The sequence below is a fragment of the Rhinolophus sinicus genome, chromosome 17 (genome assembly GCF_057876585.1).
Source record: "Rhinolophus sinicus isolate RSI-liver-muscle chromosome 17, RSI-T2T, whole genome shotgun sequence".
In the NCBI taxonomy this organism is placed as follows: Eukaryota; Metazoa; Chordata; class Mammalia; order Chiroptera; family Rhinolophidae; genus Rhinolophus; species Rhinolophus sinicus.
The window spans coordinates 137,170,988-137,195,596 of NC_142517.1; the positions used below are offsets into that span (position 1 = coordinate 137,170,988).

The 24,609-nt window shown below is 33.5% G+C and overlaps 1 protein-coding gene across 4 annotated transcripts in view; it reads left to right on the forward strand.

Annotated features, from left to right (window-relative positions):
• The window catches only part of KYNU (kynureninase), a 95,141-nt gene that overhangs the window by 49,616 nt on the left and 20,916 nt on the right, over positions 1-24,609 (forward strand). For all 4 annotated transcript variants that reach the window (XM_019735900.3, XM_019735899.3, XM_074335797.2 and 1 more), the window contains 2 exons: positions 12,276-12,374; positions 13,167-13,240. In XM_019735900.3, the coding sequence (XP_019591459.2) occupies positions 12,276-12,374; positions 13,167-13,240 (173 nt within the window). The remainder of the gene's footprint in view (positions 1-12,275; positions 12,375-13,166; positions 13,241-24,609) is intronic.

The window sequence follows — 24,609 nt, forward strand, 5'->3', positions numbered from 1 at the left end:
AATCCTCAATTGTGCCTTCTCCCAAATACTGCCTGTTACCTCCCCTCCAAAGGTACCATCTCTCCTGACTTCTAACCATGAATATTAGCTTTGTCCATCTTTTAACTTTATATAAATGGATTAATATACATCGTTTTGTGCCTGGTTGATTTGTTCACTCTTACATTTGTGAGATTCATCCATCTCGTGTGCAACAGTCATTTTGATTGTTTTTGTTTTCATTTCAGTATATTATTACAGTATACAAAATAGGTCACAATTGTTTTTCTCTTTCAGTCAGAATAGATATTTGGGTTTTATTTCTGCTTGAGGGTTATTAATATTAATGCTTCTCTGAGGATTTTTATAAATTTCTTTGAGTAAGCATTCGTATACATTTCTGTTAAGAGTAGCTAAAAATGGAATTCTTAGAATGTGAGATATTGTGTGTATGTTGAATTTTAATCAATAATGTCAACTTTCCAAAGGGTTGTATGAATTGGCATGTACTCTTACCTGTCTGAGAGTTTCTATTGCTCTCTATCCTCCCAAAAGCCGATCTCATTAGTTTGAAATGGTAACTATCACATTGTAGTTTTTTGTGTTTTTTGGTTTCCTGTTGATGCATAATTGACATACAATATCCTGTTAGTTTAAGATGTATATCATAGTGATTTTATATTTATGTACATTATAAAATGACCCCCACAATAAGTCTGGTTGTCATGTGTCACCACACAAAGTTATTATGATATTTTTCCCTTTGCTCTACCGTACACCCCCATGACATATTATTTTATAACTGGAAGTTTGAACCTCTTAATCCCCTTCACCTATTTAATCACTATCCCCCCCAACACCTCCTCGCTCTGGTATCCACTACTTTCTTTCCTGGCTCCATCAGTCTGTTTAGGTTTTGTTTTGTTTATTCATTTATTTGGTTTTTTCAGATTCCACACAAAAGTGACATCATACAGCATTTTTCTTTCACTGACTTATTTCTCTTAGTGTAATAAATATCCTCTAGATCCATCTGTGTTGTTACAAATGGCAAAATTGTATTTTTTATTGTTAAATAATATTCCATTGTATGTATGCGTGTGCGTGCGGGTGAGTGTGTGTGTGTGTGTGTGTGTGTGCGTGTGTGTGTATTTATCACATCTTCTTTATCCATTCAGCTATTGCTGAATATCTAGGTTGCTTCCAGATCTTGGCTATTACTAGTAATGTTACAATGAACATAGGGGCTCATATATCTTTTTGAATTAGTGTTTTTGTTTTCTTCAAATAAATATCCAGAAGTGGAATCTCTGGATCATAGGTCAGCTCTATTTTTAATGTTTTGAGGAATCTTTGTACTGTTTTCCATAGTGGCTGCACTAATTTACAATGCCACCAACAGTATACTAGGGTTCCCTTTTCTCTACATTCTCGCTGGCCTTTATTATTTACTGATTTATTGATGATAGCCATTCTGACAATTGTGAGGTGATATGTTATTATGGTTTAATTTGCATTTACCTGATGATTAATAATGTTGAGCCATCTTTTCATATGTCTTTTGGCCATCTTTATGCCCTCTTGGAAGCAATGTCTACTCAGGTCCTCTGCCCATTTTTTAATTGGATTGTTTCGTTTTTGTGTGTTAAGTTGTATGAGTTTGTGATATGCTTTAGATATTAACCCTTTATCAGATGTATCATTGGCAAATATCTTGTCCTATATAGTAGGAGGTTGTCTTTTCGTTTTGTTGATGGTTCCCTTCACTGTGCAAAAACTTTTTAGTTTGATGTAATCCCATTTGTTTATTTCTGCTTTTGTTGCCTTTGTCTGAGGAAACTAACCCCTTTGCAACAACAACAACAACAAAAAACCCCAACAACAACAATAAAAACAAAACAAAACAAACAAACCAACAACAACAACAACAACAACAACAAATATATATATATATATATATATATATATATATATATATATATATATATATATGTCAATGTCAAGGAGCATACTGTGTGTATTTTCTTCTAGGAGTTTTATGGTTTTAAGTCTTACATTGAAGTCCTTAATCCATTTTGAATTTGTTTTTATATATGGTATAAGATAGTGGTCCAGTTTTATTCTTTTGCGTGCAGCTGTCTAGTTTTCCTAATACCATTTACTTTCTTTTCCCCATTATATATTCTTACCTCTTTTCTCATAGATTAATTGACTATATATGTAAGGGTTTATGTCTAGGACCTCTATTCTATTTTGTTGATCCTTGTGTCTGTGTTAGATTCTCATAGTAACCACTGGAAAACTATCTTACGGAAGAGAATATTTTCACTTCACATCTAAATGGGTCTCTCTCCCAGTAAAAGTATCATTACTATGTGATTTATAAATTAGATAGTTGCTTTAAATCCACTTTATAACAGGACAGACAGAAAGAAAATAGATAAGGAAAAGTTAAAAATCACCACACATCCAAAAATTTAAACTGCATAATTTTAGAAGTTTATGATTGGGCTCATAAATCTCCGATTTGATTCTCCACCTGTGTTTCTCCCACATATTGACCATCACTCTCCTTCTACCATTTGTGTAAAAGAGTCCAAATCACTTTAGCCTTTTATGAGTTTGCATATTTAAATTATGAATATCATGTTTTGCTCTCCACATATGTTGCAGCTAAACCAAGCATTTAATAAGTTCCCTGCCCAGATATTATATTTTCTCCCTCCAAGCTTTTATTCTTACTTTTCCCTCCAACTAGAACTTCCATATGTAAATATTTTCTGTCCCTCCACCTCAGCTCAACTGCTACCTGCTTCATAGTTTACAAGCTTTCCTAGAGATTTGCTTTGTTTAGCCCTCTTTGTATATGCAAATATGGTATATTTAAAAATTTTTAATCACATGCCATTAATGGACTATCAGGAGCTTTCATATAAAAACTCCTAGTTTCAGATATCTTCTGAAAATTAGAAGTTGGGCAATACTGGACCATCATCCTATAGGATAATGAGTGGCAAGGCTGAGTAACAGCTCTGCCTATTAGATGGAACTTGAGCAGTTCAGTACAACTCCCACCACTATCTAATTGGCCCCAACACTGACGAACAGTGACAGCTCATGTATATTTATGTTTATGTTACAGTATTCTTACAGTAAAGGGTAAAAAAAAAATATTTCTTATAGACCAAACTCATCTATTACTTGACTAACTCCTGTAGAAACATGATTGTACAATACTTGACCTTCATCATCAAAAATTTTCTGCTCTTCTCTGTCAGGCTAAATCTATCTTTCTGTTGTATTTTTTATAGCATGATGGAAACTGTCTTATTGGCCACCTTTTGCACTGTCTTGTAATTATTTCTATATCTTAACTCTCAAATTTAAAAAGTTTATGTCAATAATGTGTTCAATGATTGATTGAAGCTAACACCTTACACATTGTCATTTATCTTTAAACACATACCTGTTTGGCCAGTGGAAGGATAAGTGTGTGTACCTCAGCAAGAGTGGATTAGGCTAATTTTATGGATCACATATTGCATAAAAAGCACAATGCTCTTCCCATTTAAATAGAATCAGAAAATTTTGAAGGATTATTTATAATGGTTACTCAAAAAATCAAAATACTTTTTGTAAATTTCGAATTCTTTTCCAAATTCTGTTTTCTTTATTTTACACACCTAGGATATGTAGAGTGTTCCATTCGGTCATTAAATATTAAATGAACTAAATTATGCTTGAAAAATTACCTTGAGCTATTTTTCCCATCTTGGCTATATGAAATAAATCAAACCATGTTTTGTGTGATGTCCTTAGCTGCTGGAGAAAGACTATAGGAGAACAGCACTACTCAATCTGTTTTGTTCTTCCCCTTCAGTTTTATACTTACTAGTGATAATAAATAGAGGAGACAACCACTGTTTTTCATGGGGAAAAAAAAAAAAAAAAGCTGAAATTTGCTCTTGAAAGCACACCCTTAAATAGCAAGACATCTTCACCTGCAAATCACTCAACATTTTAGGGTCTCAAGATTTTTTTTGCTGTTCATTTCTCCCACATACTTTACTCTTTCTGCCTCATGTCTTCTTAACTGACACATTCCCTTTAAATTTTATTAGCAAAATACTCCCATGCTCCCCCACCGCCTATTTCTCATCTCTGGATTTACCAATCTCATAAATATCTACTTTCAAAGGTTCAGGCTAAAAGGATGAATCTAGTTTCTGCAATAGTGCTTTGTATAAATGTGAACAATTATATGTACTATCGATGGTCTACTTAGCTTCAGGCATTTGACATGTAGTATTTCCATTCTTCCCAACAACCCTAACAATTAGTTAGCTTTACCATGGTTCAATTGAGGAAATTGAGTCTGAGAGGTTAGCACTTGCCCAAGGTGATTTAGCCAGCCAGTAAAGCTAGAATTGGAATTTAGTTCTGACCAATACCACACCTCTTTCCACTATATTGTCTCTTTTTTATATATGTAAACTAGTCATATAACGGCAAAGAGATCTCAACACCTAAAAAACTCAAAGATATATATATATAGAAATAGATATAGATAGATATAGCTACAGGTAGATATAGATATCTACCTAGGTATCTATATCTATCTATCTATCTATCTATCTATCTATCTATCTATCTATCTATCTATCTATCTATATCTACCTATATATCTATATCTATATATCCATATAGGTATCTAGGCAGATATCTATATCTCTATCTATCTATCCCTCCTTTTTTGGTCATTTCTTTTTGTGGGTACCTGAGGTGTTTGTTTTTACTTCTGATCCAATTGTCTCTTCAGTTCAGAGAATTTTGAAAACCTATGATTTTTACTTTGCCACTAGATGTCAAGGACAGAAATCAGAATTATTGCAATTAAGATTCTGTTTAGTGCCAGCATTCAGCAGTGACACATCTTAGAGCCTCAAACCCACTCCTAACTGCCCTCTTTAAGAGAGGCCCAAAGACTCTGACTCCTCAAGAGCTCCTTCTGGTGAGTCTTTCAGAAAGTTATTCCATTGGCAATCACTCCCACAAATGATGGCTCCATCCTCACTCTTGTTAGGAGCTCTTCAAGGCCTTAGAAATGTGTGCAGGAGCTCTCCCTCTAATTAAAAGATCTTAGAAACTCCTATATTACTAAGAAACTAATCTACACGACATAGGAGAATTTCAGCAGGAAGTCCGCTGAGCTCACTAATGCTAGCTCAGTGGCAGACTACTCTCAAGAAATTGTATTGTCTCATCTGTAAACACACATTGGCATAAATACCTTCAATCAGTAGCTCTAGGACAATGTAGGAGTTTTCTCAATCAACTTATCATGTAGGATAAGGGTTATTTGCGATATCCTTCTTTGTACACTTGCACATTAACAAATATTTTGATAAAGATACATTTGAAATAATTACACCTTAATCTTGCAGTAATTCTTCCAATTGTCTAGGTAAAATCTTGTCAACCCTCCCAGTTTCCTGTTTGCTGTTGAACTTCAATATGAACATTTTGATTTGAATATCAGGTGGCTAGCTTCCAGGATGGAACATTTTGTGTATTTTTTTTCTGCAATACATCTGCTGATTATCCATTTTTTCTGGTCTTATGTATTATCTATAAGAGCCTCAAGACTAAAATAACTTTGAGTGACATTCTGGATCTGCTCTGCCCAAAATTTTAAGCTTTGATTCTGGTTGCCATGCTACTTGATTTCTGGAAAGATTTTCTATTGCTTCAGTTGAAAAATATTGTCTTGTCCTTTTTTATTTGTGTGTGTATTGTTATTTTGTGTTGTTTTATGTTTTAATAGTGAGGAATTGCTATTCTAATCAAACTATTGGCATAAATAAGTGAAGGCTTAACATACTATTTCAAAAAAATAGTAGATGGCTGTATAAAATAATTTTTGGAAGGAAATTGTGATACAAATAACATTGACTTTAAGTACAGAGTGAACAGAAAACAAGAAATAATGCTTAACTCCTCCATAAAGCTGGATGGAAATAAATTTAAAAAAAAGAGAGAAAGAGATTTGAAGACCATAACAAATTTAGGTTGGATGAAAGGAAAGACTTTCAGAATAAAAGTGTACTCTGAAATGAAATATTTACAGAGATGATAGAGGCCCTTATTATAGGGATATTTACTGGGCATTTTTTCTTTTTTTTTTAAGTATCATAGCACTTGCCAAAGAGGGAGGAAAAAAAAAGAATCATAGCACTTGAATGAGTTTTGGAAAATCAAGTGCTTCAAGACTGGCAAGAAACCTTACTACCAGCTTTCAACTTTTTTCTCTTCATTCCTACCTTCCCCCAATACTGTCCAACAACTTCCTAATTATGAACTTCTTTGGGAAATCCCAAGATCAGAGCTCACCATCCAACCTGTTATTGTTAATCCACCATTTGTTTATACCATCTATATAGAGTTGACCAACGCGCGTGTGCACACACATGCATACCTATATCTATAACTTTCTTTTTTTGTTCACTTTTATCACATTTCCCTGTGAGTTTTTTCTTCAGGTAATATTGTCTAAATTCATAGCACTTTGGTTCTTTGATTGTTTCCTGTGACTTTTATTTCAAACCAACAGTGATATTGTGAATATATTAAGACCTGAATAGTATGGTGTGAAACTGTAGTTTCCGCAAACAGTCAGGAGAAGGTCACACTTCCATCGCTAATTCTCATTCTAGTTTTGAAGGGACTTATAGACACCTATAATTTACTGGCCATGATGCTGATGCCACTGCCAAGGGCATCCACTGGAGTCTGGACCTACACTGAGCAGGGAACTTGCAGAGGCTGCTATTTATGAATGTACCTAGACTAGTTGGCAGCCACCCCTTGCAGGTACCTCCCAGGAACCATGGAGCCCACAGCCATAGGTGGTTACTCAAGTGACTCAGCACAAAGGCTATTTACCTACCATAAGGATTTTATTACTTTAACAATTATATGAGTATACCTGTGCATACCTGTGCATGACGATCAGCTCTGTATAGCTGCAAATATCTTATCTTGTATAATTACCTTTGTAAACACCGAATCTGCTACTTATTGATGGTTTTCATAATTTATAGTATTGGTTTTTTTTTGGTGAAGAAAGAACAAGCTGAAGATGTCAGTTCAAAGTCAATCTGTTACAGACTGAATCAATAAAGTTAGCAGGACTTTAATGCTATTAGGGGAAACACTAAGTCGTACTACTTCATATTTAATTGTAATAAATAGATAAATAATGAATCAAATTTGAGAGACAGTTGAGCTAGCTCTTCACCTGGAAATCTCAGCACAGGCCCCATGTATGATAGTATTCCACTGGTTAAAAAAATGTTTAGCATTGTGCTAAAGAAGATGGCAAGGACAAAAACACAACGATATCCCTTGCTTTATTGAGAAGGATTTTGAACATTTTATAACTACTATTAATTATCTAAGAAACTTCATTTTAAAGAATGTTGTCTGAATGAAGAGCTTATGCAATAAAATTACAACAGAAATAAAGGACCTCAAATTATATTATTTTAAAATTAAACATCAGTTTAGAGACGATTTATTGATAATTGTATTACTTTATTACCTGTTCATTTCCTTTACTTATTCAACAATTATTTGGGTTCACATTGTGTAAAAGTAGAGGACAATTAACTAGAAAATTGCTGCAAGAGATCAATGCAAACACGGCTATAAGATGAGAGAGCAGAGAGCATTTGGAAAAAGAATCTTTCTGTAGAAGTTATCCTGAAATCAAAATCTGAGCTATCCAGGCAAATGAGGAGGGACAGAATACCCTAGAGACAGAGAAAGGTTTGTGCAAATAGAGGGAGGGAGGTACATATGGGGCACCAACGATAGGAAAGCTGGAAAGGACCAGATCACAAAGTAGTTAAAAGTCATACCAAAGAAAGAGAGTTACATTCTGAAGTGAAAGGGGAGCTCTAGGAAGGGACACCGGGAGTCTTATAATCAAATGTGTGATTTAGAAAGCTCATTGGAGAAAGGCAGGCTGGAAGTGTTCAGAATGGTTAGAAGACTACTGCAAGAGTTTGGGGATTGACTATAAAACAAAGTGCTGAACACTGTTGTGTTTCTGTGGTTGTATCAATATGAGTGTGAGCTCTTGTGGGTAATTATAATAAAAATCTGTTGAAAAAGACATTTGTTATTTTAAAAAATGCATAAAGTAGGTGCTCATGTGTGGAGTTTTCACCTATTCAGACTGCTTTACCTACTTTTAGAAGTAAAATATTAAAGAATATTAACCGGATGGCTATAAAGAGGTTTGGGGGAACTATTAGGTTTTATTTTTATGATGCTGCCATCTAGTGAAACTTTTGCAAAATCACTGTGGTAATCTCTAAAGTTCGCATTTTGTATCCTTTCCTCAAAACAATTATATTTTAATAATTTATGTTTTCTGCCATCCATGGGGAAAGAATCAAGCATGCACTAAAATATACTATAGGAGCCGCAAGTGATTTTTTTGATGTGGTGTCACAGATGTGACCACAGGGCTTTTAATAACGAGATAAGGTATATAAAGTTTCATGGTTTCTTCATTTGTGCCATTCTTTATAAATAAATGATAATAAATAAAAGTGCTGCCTTTTCTATTCCTTGAGTTTTCTCTGAAAAGTTGAGTTGTAAATAAGTATCTATGAATAGTTGAATTGTAAAAATTGCTTCATGAAAAAAAGATCAGTGGTTTAATTAGAAATGCTGGCAAAGTAAGTATTTCAAATTCAGATTTTTTTTCCCCTCAAATGGAACTTCAGTATTAAAACTGTATCTTAAAATACAAGCAAACGTGTGTGTGTGCATGTGTGTGTCTATTGAACCTAAACATTAGTCTGCAAACCCAGATTTTGATAACTTCTCAATTTTGATGAGATTAGTTGTATTTCTTTCCTATCACTCCCAAATTTATGCTAGCATGGAGCATCTATTGTATTTTTATTACATGTATTGCTTATTTTTTTGTGAGAAACAAAACCTCAATTCCTCTCCACCCCAAAAAAAAATATATAGTACCAGTAAAAACTTTTTTTGTCTTTTTTTAAGAGATAGTAGTTGTGGCTACATTACAATGGGAAAGGTTTCTATTAATTGACTCTTCAATATTTTGAGTTTTCTTTATAGAGACTATGCTATCGGGTAGGGGTCAGCCAATCTTTTCCGCAATGGCTAGAAAGGAAATATTTTAGACTTTGTCAGCCATATAATCTCTGTTGCAACTACTCAATTCTGCTTGCAAAAGTAGCCATAGACATCATTTAAACAAATTAGATCGTTATGTTCAAATATAACTTTATTTTACAAAGGTCATAGTTTGCATCCCTCTGTTCTAGGTAAAGTACCTCTGATAGCAATTTGGGGTTATTTAGTCTTAAGAGGTGTTCGAATGATCTAAACTTGGTCCCTCTGCAATTATTTCCTTCAAAAACTTCAATCAATAGATGTGTTTCTTCAGAGTTGCAGGAAATCTAAAGCTTTGAGAATGTAATTATCATATGTGCATTTAGTAAGCTAAGAATAGAAGAACTTAGAAGTAAAAAATTTGCAGAGTGTACTAGCACCCCTACTTAATGATCAGTTTATTTTTTTTTCTTTTTAATTTCATGTTCATGTACAAAGTTGTCTTAATGTGGAATGAATCACTATATTCTCTAAGTAAAACTTTTAACATTTTGATATGCAGAAAGCTAAATGGTTTTCATGGTAAGCCATTAAATTAGAAAGTGACCACTTAGGTACACTTTGGATAATATAAATTCACTGCTCCAGGTTGTCCTTCTGGAAACTTAGTAGAAACAAAGGATTCATTACTAAAACACTAACTTCTATTAGGCAGACATACAAAAGACTTGAAGCCGTATAAGTAAATAACTAAGACAGAACAGAGTCAGACAGGAAGAGGTTATTATCATCTCAAGTCAATAGGGAGAATACAGTGTGGATTCAAAAACAGCATCATATTTTATAGGTGAACTTTCTCAGCTGATCTAGGCAGGATCTAGGCAGTATCTCAGGGATACTGCTAGTCTCAGCTGAGCTTATTCATGCACCTCTAGCTAACTAGGGGAGGTGGGAGACCAGCAGATCCGGGCATATCTCAGGAAGGATGGTTTTAATCCACATTTTAAAAAATTATTTACTTATTTATTTAGTTAATTAGTTTCAGGTGTACAAAAGAACATAGTGATTAGACATTTATATACCTCACAAGGTAATAACCCCAACAAGTCTATTACCCACCTGACACTGTACATATAGTTATTACAATATTACTGACTATGTTCCCTATGCTGTGCTATATATCTCCGTGACTGTTTTTTAAATTTATAAATGACATTCAGTATTATTTTATATTAGTTTCAGATATACAGTGTAGTGGTTAGACATTTATATCAGTTATAGATCCCCCCACATTTTTTTCATCTTCCATCCGGGCCAGTTGGTTGGCCCAATCTAGTTTTTCTCACAAAGATGGCAGAGGGCAAGAGAGAGCAAGCATTCAAGTGCTTTGAGGACTTTGCTTGTGTCATGTGTGCTAACATTCCACTGGTCAAGTCCCTTGGTTTATCCAAGTGGCAGAGAATTCAACCCTGCCCACAGTGGGGAGAACTGAAAACTTACATGACAAAGGACATTGATACAAGAAGGGACAAAGAATTGCAACTATTAAGGCCATTTACCACAGCATGTATACACTTGAATTTATTAAATTAAACAGGGGCAAGGTGTGGGTTTAAGTGATAAACTGAAAACTTCTATTAATTCCTTCAGGTTAATAGGATACACTAAAGTAGCAATTTTCAAACTTTTTAGTAATGGAAAGCTTTTACACTCTTAAGTATCATTGAGGACCTCAAAAATGTTTTAATATTGTGTTTATATCTATTTATATTTCTCATGTTTGTAATTAAAACAGAATTTTAAAATACATTTATTTACGTATTTTAAAATAGCAATAACAAATGCATTATACATTAACATAAATAATATATTGTTAGGGAAACAAAACCATATTTTCTGAACCAAACAAAAATATAATATTTTATGTTCGGCAAATCTCTGTACTGTTTGGTTTAATAGAAGATAGCTGTTTCTTGTTTGTTTGTTTGTTTGTTTGTTTTGTTTTTATATCTGCTTCTATATTCAAATTCTTGATTTTACTTTTCTTTATGAAGAATCTGGAAAAAAAAAAAAAAGTCCTCATGAAGATACAGAGTCAGAAAAAGCAGAAGTTGTTTAATAATGCACCAGAGTTTGACAAGTGAGAACTTCTTGGGAGTTGTAGTACGGAATGTGAAACTAAATTACTGAACTTTCTGTACTTTGTTACATTAAAATCCATTGGTTGATTTTGCATTTTGAATAGATGTTTTATCCATGACATGTAACATCAAACATTAGTCATTTGGAAAACTGGTACACTGAGTTGAATATTTTCCAAATACTTACATATTTCATTACATATTTTGCAATTATATATTACTATCAAACTCATCAGAAATACCTTTAAATACTGGGAAGGGGTCATACCCATAGAAGTGAATACAAGTTTTCCAAATTCTAATATCTCTTGGAAGATTTTTTTTCCATTAGAAATAAATATTATACTATAGTTGTTTTTCCTTGAATTGCTAAACTTATGCAATTCATACTATTTTCTATCAATGTCTCTTTCATGAAAAGAAATGGTTCTTCATCAAGTAAAAGTGGCTTGTTCAGTTTGCAACTCAAATAATCTCATAAATGCATTACTTTGAGACAACCATCTTACATCAGAATGTGGTGAAATGTTTTCGCATACTTCCAACATTTAACCTTTAAAATATAGGTATTAAGATTTAATACAAATTTATCACTTTTACAGCTTTATCAAGGAAACTTTTAAGTGAAATTATCTTTTTCCCCCTGCAACTGAATGGCTTTGACATGCAGTGACGACTATACAATTTGGTGCCACAGCTTTGATCTGTGCTAAGGTGCCAGCAGTTTTAAGGTGCCATCAGTACTTTTGCATTATCAGTGCAAATGTCAGCGGTGCGTGAAGAAAGCAAAGAAAGTCTTTATCTTATGAAAATTGTTTTGACCTAAAAGGATCTTGGGAATGCCCAGGGTTTTGTGATTTACGCTTAGGGAACCACTGCACCAAAGGATAAACCATATTTATGGTACAGCAGTTTGTCAAAGATTTCCTTTAAGATATTTGTACTTACTCTTTTGAATCATTAAGCACATTTAAAACTTGTTCTTATGTTCTCCCCTAGGGTTGTTTTGTTGGCTTTGATCTAGCTCACGCAGTTGGAAATGTTGAACTCCACTTACATGACTGGGGAGTTGATTTTGCCTGTTGGTGCTCCTACAAGGTACAAACTAGTAGTTACATATTTTTGTTCCACATTAACATTAACTAAATAAAAAACTAGATAGGTGATCGATTTTAATTATTTTAATTACAGTTCTTCGTTTCTTCAATTTGTATATTTTTTAAAAAATTGTAGTTAATTGTAATCATAGGATAGAATAATATGATTAAATTCTGGGGTTTCCATCCACTATAGAATAGTTAGTTATTCTTTCAATTCCCTGGCTGTTATAAAAAAAAAAAAAGTCAGAAGATTCTGGAAAACAGCTCCACACTTAAAACTTAATTCAAATTGATTAGGTTCTTAGTTTTTTGATATGTTGTGAAATGTCTACATATGTAAGATAATTCCTATGGAATCAACTTGGCATTGACATTTAAAGACCATTTAATTAACAGGGAGCATCGAAATAAAACCAATTTTATTTTAATTTAGGCATTTTTAAAATATCACACTTTTACTATTTAAATATTTTTTGTGACAAAATAATTGAAATGAAAAGTTTTGAAATTAGACTTAAGTGGAACTGTTATCTACTGGTTGGGGCAAAATTTGGCTAAAAAAGTAATAGTTATTTATTCTCAATTAATAATACTATGTTTCATTTGTTTTTTCTTTGAACAAGATGACCCAAAACTCTGCTTTATATAAATGTTTAAGTAATCACCCATTTTGAACTGGTCAAAAGTTGGTTTCATAAAAAAAAAAAAAAAAAAAAAATGTCTGATTGCATTGTTTATTTTTGTCATATATCCAGATAAACCCATATAATTTAATTTATTTTCAATCCAGTATTTAAATGCAGGAGCAGGAGGTATTGGTGGTGCCTTTGTCCATGAAAAGCATACCCATACAATTAAACCTCAGTGAGTACCATCTTTAGATCTTCTTTCATGATGAATAAATTAATTTGCATCAATAATATGCTAAATTTACATTCTTTAAGACGCTAGACATTAAGAATCTGGATTGATCATAATTATTTTACTACTGTATTAACAATGATGTGCTTTATCATAAATAAATGCTTTCCAAAGAGTTCAGTTAGTTGAACAAGAAATTTAATCACAGAAAGAGAAGCTTCGATGCTAAAAATGAGTCACTGTAATCATGTAGAGCAGATGGCTTAATGCAAAGAGACTACTTAATTTTTTTTCAAAAATCAGACTTTAGAAAATCTTAGATTTCTCACATTGATGAATAAATCAAAGGCAAACAGAGATGTGCCTAATAGAGCCTTAAATGTGGTATGTTATTATTAAAATCACATCTACCTCTAAAGCTAGAAACATAATGTGATGGTCTTTTAAGGAATATCTTCTGTCCTGAAAGGTTTTATAATCCATGAAAACTGAAGAAGCTGAACACTGAACAACAGACTGACTACATAAAAAGCAATACTTTTCTATTTTATATAACTTTCTTCATTTTTTAGAGCACATGTAAATGCAAATGTAATACACCAACAAATTTACACATTTTTATTTGACTGGGGAACTCACAGTGTTTCTTTTACTTTTGTCTGGTATGGAGATAAAGGGATAATATTCTAGGAAAGAAGAACGTTTTATAGTTGTTATATCAGAGTATGCATGATAAGAAGATGTCTCTGTCTAGACTCTTAATAAGTAATATAATAATGTTTGATTAGTTTTCTGAATCTTCTCAGCCACTGTTTGAGTGGTATAATCTTTATAAGAAATGAATTTGAATTAGTAATAAAGCTTGGAGCGCCTCATATTTCTGAGTTTCTACACATATAAATCCTAGAAATTTAAGATGATTTTCTGTAGTGCATTTAATCACATCTAAAAATTCTTCAAGATTTTAAAGTTTTAAAATCACATAGAACATTTTCTTTAGACAGGTATTTTGTCAGGCAGACATCCCCTTCTAATAATTGTCAGTACATTAGATTTTTCACCATGTCTCAAAATCTCTGAGAAGAATATAAAGGATATATTATATTATAGGAATACCATGCATATTTTAAAAAGGTGTCTTTTTCATTTTTTGCAAACATCATTGAAAATGTTTTACCTAGCATATTTGTTTTCCATATAGACGGTATGTAAGATATTGCTGGTTTTCGTGTGAAGAGTCACCGCCCTGACCACTTCCCACTCTCCACTTATTTAAATTGTAATAGAGGATCTGATGTATTGATAGAAGATCTGATATATCAATCCAAGGGGCAAGCCAGTGGGGGTAACGTGGGATGTTGTAAATAGTCTACACAAATTCTAGAGAATGCAAGTGTTAACAGTTAAGCTCTGGTCTTAGAGCATCTGTCTATTGTTCTTGAGATCTCTTTCACCAATATTTGTCCTTTATGGATGAGGAGCAGGAGGGGTAAAGGGGTTGTAGTGTGCATACATGTGCTCATCTTGTAGAATCCCAACATCCTCTAGATGCTGTAATACTTAAGTCTGTGTTCCCAGGAGAAAGACCATCTAGGCAGAGCAGATTCACATTCCACTTGAACCACTCACTGGTCAATAACCTGAAGAATGTTTCTTGCCATCTCAGTGTTCTAGCCTCATAATAAAGATAATAGCAGCACCTACCTCATAGTCCATTATTATGAGAATAAAATGGGATGATGCATGTAAGCCACTTAAGCATTACGTGTGACCCACACCTGGAGGCTAAGTATTTTGGTGTCTCACTGTGACATTGTATTTTTAACTTATAGACTTTTGCCTAGCTCAAATCTTTTCTCTCCAGCAGGAAACATAGCCCCAAAGGTTATGTTTTGTGACCTTAGGACATTAAACAGCTTTTCCCTATTACCAAGTTCATTTCAGAGGCCCTTGGCAGACTGACTGTATGAGTCTCCATTCCTTGAATTCTCTCTTATACCAGCCTTACCATCTTATTTTCTTCACTAATTAATAATGAGTTAAATGAGATATTTGTGCATGTTCATTTTATATTTGTACCAGAACCTAGTTTTTAACTTTTTTTTGAAAATTACACATTATTAGCTATTGTTGCATTGTAACTAGCTGGCTTTGGAGACTTACAAAATTCAAATCAGGCTTGACTTGGGAAGCCCTCCTTCAGGAAACCCTGGTCCTTGTTGCTGTTAAAGCTTCTTTTTATGTGATGTCAGAATGACTCGTTACAATCATGCCAACTTCTGTCCTATAGTGGAATGTAACTGACAGTGATGTTGCGAAATTTGTTGCTTAAAAATGGCTGACATCTAGTGGCTAACCATGTTATTTCAGATAAATAGTATCCAAATAATAGTTCTTTTCCTGATCTAGTCATTCATTCTTTAGCAAGTATTTTTAAAGTATATAAATTATATATTTAAATTATTTTTCTTTTATATATTTGACTGTATATTTGTAGTTCAACAATTGTGTAGTTAAAACCTTTGAAAAAGAGGTATAAAAGAATGAAAGAGGAAGTCAAGGTGAGGGGTATTCTAGGTGCATGGTTAAGCAGCACGCATAAATGTTCATCAAGGCTGGGAAAGAACGGTATGGTTGGCCCACCTGCTGGAGAGAGGGGATCTCAGGATATGTAATAACCCTGAATTCTATAAGTTTAGTATTCAGAATGTAATTTCGAAATATCTTTTATATGATGTTTCTATTAGGAACTGGTAAATTGCATCTCTACCAAGACGTTTTTTGTTTTTTTTTGGTTTAAACAGGCATTTTGGCCATTGTTCAAAACTAATGAACTAAGACTTTTTCCAAGAACCCTTTGCCAATAAAGAGAATGAGTAGAGGTCAGAGTCGACCCACTGCATTAAGCATCAGCACTGAAGTTATTCTCACCTAGAATTTGACCTTTTCCTAGTTTATCAACACTATTTCTCATAACAGTGTCATATGCTAAACCTTGACTGTAGCTAAGAATTATACTAAATTAGGACGGATCATGAATACATATCATCTTGTGTTTTTTTTTGCTTTAGGGCTGACTTTAATTCAGTCTATAAAATTTGTAATTATTGTTCTGAGATATGAAGACAAATATTTTTAATAGTAAGAACTTGACAATCAGAAATGTATCACTAAATAAGTACTTAAATACCTTTGAATTTTTCTTTTTAACTTTATAAATGTTGACTTTTCTGGTACACTTTAGATCAATACTTAACCTTTTGATTTTTGTGGTTTCAAAGATATCTGAAGCTCATAAAAACATTTTTCTGTAAGAGCCCATACACTACAATTCAAGATCCAGCCCCACCCCCTGCCACAGATTTTTTTGAGAGAGTCCAGCATGAATACAGAAATGGAGCATATGAGCTATTAAGATTCTTTCTACCATTTACTTTTTTACCAAGTCCTGTGAAATCGTACAAACTGGAAAACTGCTATTCCTTACTTTCCATGCTGATGCAACAAACATCCAAATGTCCCCATGTATTAGATCTCTTGAGTACTCATTTCTCCTTGAATTTCTTTTTAAGCTTTCTCAGTGGCCAAGAATGGGGCCAAGTGATAATTTTTATGAAAATTCTAGAATTTCAAATCATGCCAACACATTTCCATAATCAACTAGAGGTGTTTGATTGAAGGCTTTAAATAAGGATGACATTTTAAAGACGTTATTGAGGGCTTGAGTCATCTTCTTTATTGTAATAAGTAATTTTCAGGTTAAAAAGAACCAGCTGAAGAGGCTGGCTGACTTCAATGCGTCGTTAAGGCAAATTTTAGAACTCAGGAATGTAGGTTATTATTATCATTTGGCAACCTGAAAAAAAAAAGAAGACACATCAAAAAATATTCAAAAACATCTAAGAAAAGATAAAAATAAGCATAAAAAAATCTGACAAAAAAAAACAAAAAACAAAAAATTACAATCTCGTGCCATTCTCGGCCCAACTATATAGTTAATGTTATATCGGGAGAACATCTAATGCATCTTTGTTCTGACTTGATTATTTGATTCCACATACTTGTCCAGGCAATGCTGGAGAATGCCATAGCCCAAAACTTAGGTATAACTTAAAGCTCTTTTGTTTTTTTAGTGATCCTTTCTGACTTACTACTTTCTACATCCTTGTTTAGTGCCTGAATGAAGTCTCTTTGTTAAAGACTGAGAGAATGAAGAAGTGTACCTGGCAGTAGCAAGGTGTGCGAATTCACAAGACTCCAGATGCTTTCAACTGAGATAAACCAATACCAGTAGATTTCTAAATGAGGTTTTTCACGGAACCTCTAGTCGAGATACGACCTATCCCTCCCAGGCCACCTGTTCTACCTATTTCGTATATTCCTGGAGTTCAGTGTTCAGTATTAATATGGATGACTTCTCAGCCACAACCTCATGCTCTCTCAGCCATATTAGATATAGTTGGCCATTTCCTTTGTCATTAATAGTTACTTCCCACAGTCCTAAGCTCCCAGTGTACCATTTTCTCTTGCTTCTTATACCAATGTAGTGCTCTTCTTTATTTACAAGGTTTACTCTGTCACCATTTCATTGATTCTCTCAATTCTCTCAATTGGTCTTCTTGCCCAGGAGTATCTCATCCACAGTCATGATTTCAACAATCGACATTTGTAGAGGACACCAATTTCCAGCTTTACCACTTGCTTACTTTTAGCCCTTATTTTCATCTGATTGCAAATTGCAAGAGTTCCTGATTATCAAAGCATTACCCCAGTCCTCAAAGATACATGGTAAGGTAGGAAAGCAAAGATTGTCATGATAGGAAATATTCATTCATGAACTACCCATTTATAAAACTAGCCCTATGTAGCACCTTTTCCTAATTAGTATTAGCATTTATCTCTATGAATTATTATTTTTTTAAAATCTTGGTCTCTTGCTGATTATAGAATGTTATAAATATCAAATAACACAATGAAAACATAATGAAAATGTAAAGTAAATGTTTTCAAGAGACTCAGTATTTCATGATGCAAGTGATGCTGAAGAACTGCTAAGTCACAGAATCATGGACAATGAAAATCTTTCAGAGTTAGGATCATTAAGAGATAAAGCAGAGGAAATTAGACATGGTACTTCAGAAACAAATGAATTGAATATCAGGGATTAAAAAGAAATGATGAATGCTTCAAAAACTTTTGTAGAAATGATCATCTTTATTTTCATGCTGAACAAGTTAAATGTAATATAAAAGAGATTATATTTTGCTATGATAACGTTTTTCAAAATACACCAAAGAATCAAAGCCAGATTTATTATTTATTATTTTTAATAGAATATTATAATTTTAATCTAAGTATTGTATAATTATTTAAATTTTTATATATTAAACTTTTTCAAGAGCATCTCAATCAAATATTTTATTTTTTCCTTCATTAATAACTAAAAATATGGTTATGAGTTTAAAATGGATTTGCATTAAATAGCCTTTTTCCAGTATTTCATTTGTCATAAAATAATGAGGACTTCCAGTATATCCATATGCCTTTCTAACCTCAGGAATTAAACAGGGTGAAACTTCCATCTTATCTTAATCCAACGAAAGTGTCCTTTCTAAGGTACTCATTGGTGCATCATGTAAAGAGAATGATTCTGAGTCAAGGAGACATGAACACATATAACCAACAAAACATGTTTGTACAAAAGACTTTCGTAGATGGAAATAAATATAGGCTATTGGCTATGATTTTAAAATCTTACAGTCCATTAGGAGATATCATTTGAATAGTCAAGTAAATTATTTAAATAACAGGTAACACAAAGTTAGAATATATACCACAAGGCAACTTTTTAATAATTGCTAGTGAATTCTCGGACACTGCCATCAGAGCCGTGGCAGGATATATGACTTTAACTTAAAGCTGTTTTGAAAATCTTGAGCAAGGCGGTGGGGAAACTTACAGATACAAATCCTCTGCAAAATGGAATGCTGTGTTAACTAAGTGAATAAATTTACTGTTATGCTGAAAGCTGAAATTGTTGCCTCTGAGAGAGATTTCACTGGATTAATTTCATAAATTTAAGAAAGTATAAAGAAGGAGAAAGAATTACTTAAATGGCATTTCTACAAGTGATATTTTCTTTTTTATACTCTTCAGTAAAATTTTTATGGAATCTGAGTTATTGACTTAACATTTAAATGTATGCCTCATATCATAAAATTGCTCTTTATACTTATTCTACAATATTTTAGAAATTATAAACAGTGGTAAAAATCTAGTTTGCTTCATGCTTTCACTTAGTTCCAAAGCCACACTCCTGGACTGGGTTATACCTGCTGTAACTCCTAGTCTCTAAATTCTCACTTGTAAGGGATCCAAAAGGAGACAAATTAATTGAAGAAAACTCATCTATAGAATCATGACATATAACCTACACTATCTTCATTTGAAGACCATTTTAGATAAATAATTCTAAAAGGATCCCTCATCTTCTTGTCTTGACAATTTTTACTACGCAAAATTGTCCAGAAAATTTTCATGTGTGGTGAATTTAAGCTGTGATCATAAAAATAATATTTATTCACAGAGGAGTGATCACAGTTAAAAATAGGTTCTGTAAATAATCTGATTTTTTTTTTTAATTCAAGAGATAAGGTAATCCTGGCTCTTGAAAGAAAGCTGAAATAGTAATTATCAGTATAAAAAGATAAATTATTTTTGCTTGCAAATCACTACTCTCAGATAATGATGACATAATCATCAATTTGGGGAAAGTGAAGGCTTTTGAAACCTCAAAGTTCATTTTCTCTTCTAAACTTTCCATCTAGTGTCTATGAAGATATATGAGGTCAATGAACATTTCAGATGCAAAAAGTAAAACTTGTTGAAGGGCTTCAGCTCTTGTTTTAATTGTTTCAAGTTTTATCCCTAAAGTGACTTTTGAACTCTGCTTTTTCTTAGTCTTTTTTTTTATTCTTTTTATTCACTATGAAGAACAATTGTTGAACGTTTATTTGTTTTTGTTGAGAAAAATACATGTGTCCCTCTGGCTCTTTATTATTGCCAAAACAGCCATGGTACAATGCCATGCTGTGTGAGGCAGCATGGACAATTGCTCATCACACGCAGACCCACTGGGTCCTGCTACTTCCAGGTTGGGATGGGTTAACTTCACACATTTGTAATACGTTGCTCAGAAAAAAAGTCTGAACCCACATGACCCATTTTATCTTTGTTCACTTGTTTTTGCTCTACTCTAGGGGAGAAGATTTTATTGAATGGGCATTATTTTTTTCTCTAGAGTCAAATTCTGGCTTAATTATGACCAGTTCATGTATAGATAGGTAGTCTTCGTTCTCATATCAATCCCTGCTCCAATCAGCTTTGGAGGTCACAGAAGATTTGGCACAAGCCATGGCAACTTAGGCAGGAAAACTGCTATTTGGTTCTTTCATTTTTGAAAGAGCCTGCTTAAAAAATTAATTATAAATTAATTCTAAATTTCTTGAGTACAGGGACATTGTCCTTTTGATCTTTCTTTACTTCCATAATCCAAGATGCCCAAGAAAATATTTTTTAAAACTTTGTCGTTGAATATATAGCTCTTTCTTTACTCTCAGCGTAATAGACAAACCATCTTCTAGCATATGGAAGCAGTTCTACTTTGCAAGTTATTCTGAAGGGGGTATGATTTGCAAAATACTGTCAAATTAAATATGTATTTCCATATGCTTCTACAAAAACCAAATATACCCATGAAAACTAGCCGCAGACAACTTAAAAAAAAAATCCTTCATAGGCATTTTAAGCAACATTGCAAATATTTCTTCTAAAGTCCTAAATTCAGATGTATTCACTTTGTTTTAGGGCATTTAATGTCAATAGTACCTCAAAAGATAATAAACCAGTATTTCAAAATAATAATACATTTCAAAAAAACATATGCAGGAAATTTTCAGAGGCTTTATTTGTTAATAAAAGTTTCATACCAAAAAAATATTGACTTAGCTCTTGTAAGAACAACATGTTATTCTGGAACTTCAGGAAATAATTTTCATTAACTAAAACTCATGATATCAAGGAGTGTTTTGTTTTTTTTAATAACTATAGTTATCACACTGTTAACTCACTGGACATATTTGAACAAGCCTCCTGTTGAGTAAGATTTGAAGAGGTAATTGAATATGTAACAGAACTAACTGAAGCACTCTATCTTAGCAATATTTACAGATGAGTGAGCAAATGAGAGGAGAAAAAGGAATTGAACTCGTGATACCTCCTCAACTTACTTTCCAGAGTAGTGTTGAATCACTTTTGTTAGAACAGAGCAGACAAATTGTGAATAGATGACTATTTTTTAGAAAATTGGAATTGAACGTCTTTACTACATTTAGGTTGGTAATATTCCACTTGTCATGGCCATACCAAGCTTTATAATGGTCAGGCTTGGGGACTGGTTGCTGGCATCAAGGGATGAATGTAAAATTTACAGGCTGAAATAACTTATTTTGTCAATTTTCAAGATTTTTATTTGTCATTAGCCCTTTTGAATCTGTTTCAGTCACTTACCCTTGCTTTTACTTTTCCTACAAATGTGCTGGTCACCAACTGCCTAGATTTAGACTGCCCTTGCTCTTTGTCTGTTTTTCAGTTGGGTTTTTTGGAGGCCTCTTGTTATAGTTTATATGTACTATTTTCTCTGATCGTTCTTCCTATGCGCTCCGCCGTCCCTACAGAACAGTCTCTGAACTACTCTTATTTTTGGATTCTAATATCGTCTTGAACTATAGCAACTGTGTTTCTGTTTCTTAAGCCTTTTTTCTCATTCTATATGGTACTTCAGCAGCATCAATGCCCTACAGTGAGGGATGGTCTAAAAACTTGACAGGGAGACTCATGTACCCATGCAACCATGTCCAAATCCTACCAAACTGATCTTACTTTTCTTTGGACAGGGTTTCAGTACACTCAAACACATCTTTTTTTTTTTTTTTTGGCATTTGGTCATCCAAATTGGATTGATTGGCTAGAAAGACTCAGTGGAGGCTGGAAGAAACACTTTTACTGATGATAGATGAAAATAGAACTTGGAATAACCAAAAAAGAACAAAAAAAGTATGTAATTATTCATGAAAAGAAGTTAATATTTTCACTGAACACTGTGGAAGAATTTTGATTTCTAATTCTTGAAGAAACAGCTGCAAAATGCCCCTGTATGACTCTTGCATTCATTAAAAATTATTTATTGAGCATCTGGTATATTCCAGGCAATTTTTAAAGTTTTGGGATGTATGGACAAAGAAAGCAAAGATCCCTGCCCTCAGAGAGTTTACATTCCAGCAAGGAAAGATAAGCTATACACACACAATAAAGAGAAAATTAAATATTTTCTTGAAGTTGGTGGGTCCTATGGGAAATGGAATAAGTAGGACAGAAAATGGAGATATTTGAATACTCTATGTGGGATTCTTGGCAAGGTGCAGTATTAAAAAGGCATTCAGGAAAGCCCATACTGGGAAAATAAGATGAAGATGCAGAGCTGAAAGAGGAGGAGAAAACCAAGTTGTTATCTGGTTATGAGCGTTCCAAGCAGAGTGAATACTTTATCAAAGGCTCCACAACAGGAGCGTGTCTTGAGTGTTTGAGGGACAGTAAGAAGGCCCCCATGGCTGGAATAGATTGAGCAAACTGAAGATTAGTAGATGAAATTAGAGAGATAAAGGGGTCCATAAAATGCAGGGTCTTATAGGGCAATATAAAGATTTGGCAGCCATTGCCCGTTTTTGCCAGTGACATGACATTCCAACTTAAAATGATCATTCTGAATGGCTTTGTTGTGAATCCTCTGTAAGAGAGTAAGGGTGGATTTTGAAAGACCTGCTGGGGAACCATTATGGGAAGCAGGCAAGATGAGACAACAATTCAAAGTACAGGAGTAACAGAGGAAGTGAGGAGAAGTTGTAGGATTCTGGACCTATTATAAAAGAGGTTGGAGGACTCTAAAGGAGGTCAAGAATAGAAACGTGAATGTCGGTTAAGGGATGTTTGCAATCATACAGAAGTGAGATGCCCATTACCTAAAATATGGTTATGCAGATGCGATGAAGAAAACAGGACAGATTTATTAGGTAATTGAATCAAGAGGACATAGAGAAATGTTTGGAATGAGAAGAGTATCAAAGATTAATTTGATGTTTGGCAAAAGGATGCTAAATCATTAATCAAATGCATTCAGTTATTTCATTTATCAACTAAAAATAATCCTTCTTGAGCATCTACTATAAGGAGAAGCAGTGTGCAAAGCATTAGGGATACAAGTTTGAATGAGCCCCTATTGTCCTGAAACTTACCATTCAGTGTAAGCAATAAAAAGAAAGAGTGAGGTCAGAGACTCCTTCGCTAAGGAGGTAATTTTGAGCTGATGGAGAAATCCTCCTAACTCTTAGACTAAAGGGCAACAGGTAGTGGTGGGGTGTTCCAGGTAGGGTGGTTTTACGTGCATCCCAGTTAGGAGCCAGGACACTGAAATCTTTGTGTTTCAAGGAAGGAATTTTGATTTTACCTTAAAGACAAAGAGGAGCCATTGATGGTTTATGTGGAACAAAATTTAGGTATCTTCACCTCACCAGGTCTTGGTTTGCTCATGGAAAAAAATAAATAGTTAGACCTGGGAGATCTCTAAGGTTCCATTGCAGATTTTAAACTCTATGATTCTCAAGTGGTGAAAATAAAATGTCAGGATGAGGCAAATTGCTGGTAGGAATAGCTTGAAATCTAAAACCAACTTGATGGAAATCTGTATGTCATTGACTGTTGATGACTCTGGTGACCATCTTCCCCTCCCCCTTTGTGTAATAGGTGGATGCAATAAAGTACAATAAGTGCAGATAATTTGTAACAAACTTTACTATAACTTTCTCATCTTTTTCCCTTTCTCAAGTATGAAAAAGTACTATGGACCTATTTCTTAAAGTTCAGCTGCCCAAATTTTTATTATGAAAATTAAGAATATATAAAAACTATTTGAATGAATAAATGTCTCACTACTTTCTGAGTAAAACAGCCTTCATGGAAACTTTGATTCTGTGAAACATGATTATTTGATGAGGATTTAAGTAATATACTTTCTCTTGAGGTTAGGTTAGAGAGGACATTAGGCTATAAGATGACAGACATTCAAAGTTATCCCCAGTTGCTATTACAGATTTTGTTTAAGATTATACAATTATTCTGTATCCCAAATGTAATGCTAGAATTGTTTGTCTGATTAAACACATGTTTTAAAGTCATGACAGCAGTAACACAATTGGATTTAGTTCTAAGTTGTGACCTTAAAAAGGAGAGAATGAGGAGAAGGGAGGAGAAGAGAAAGG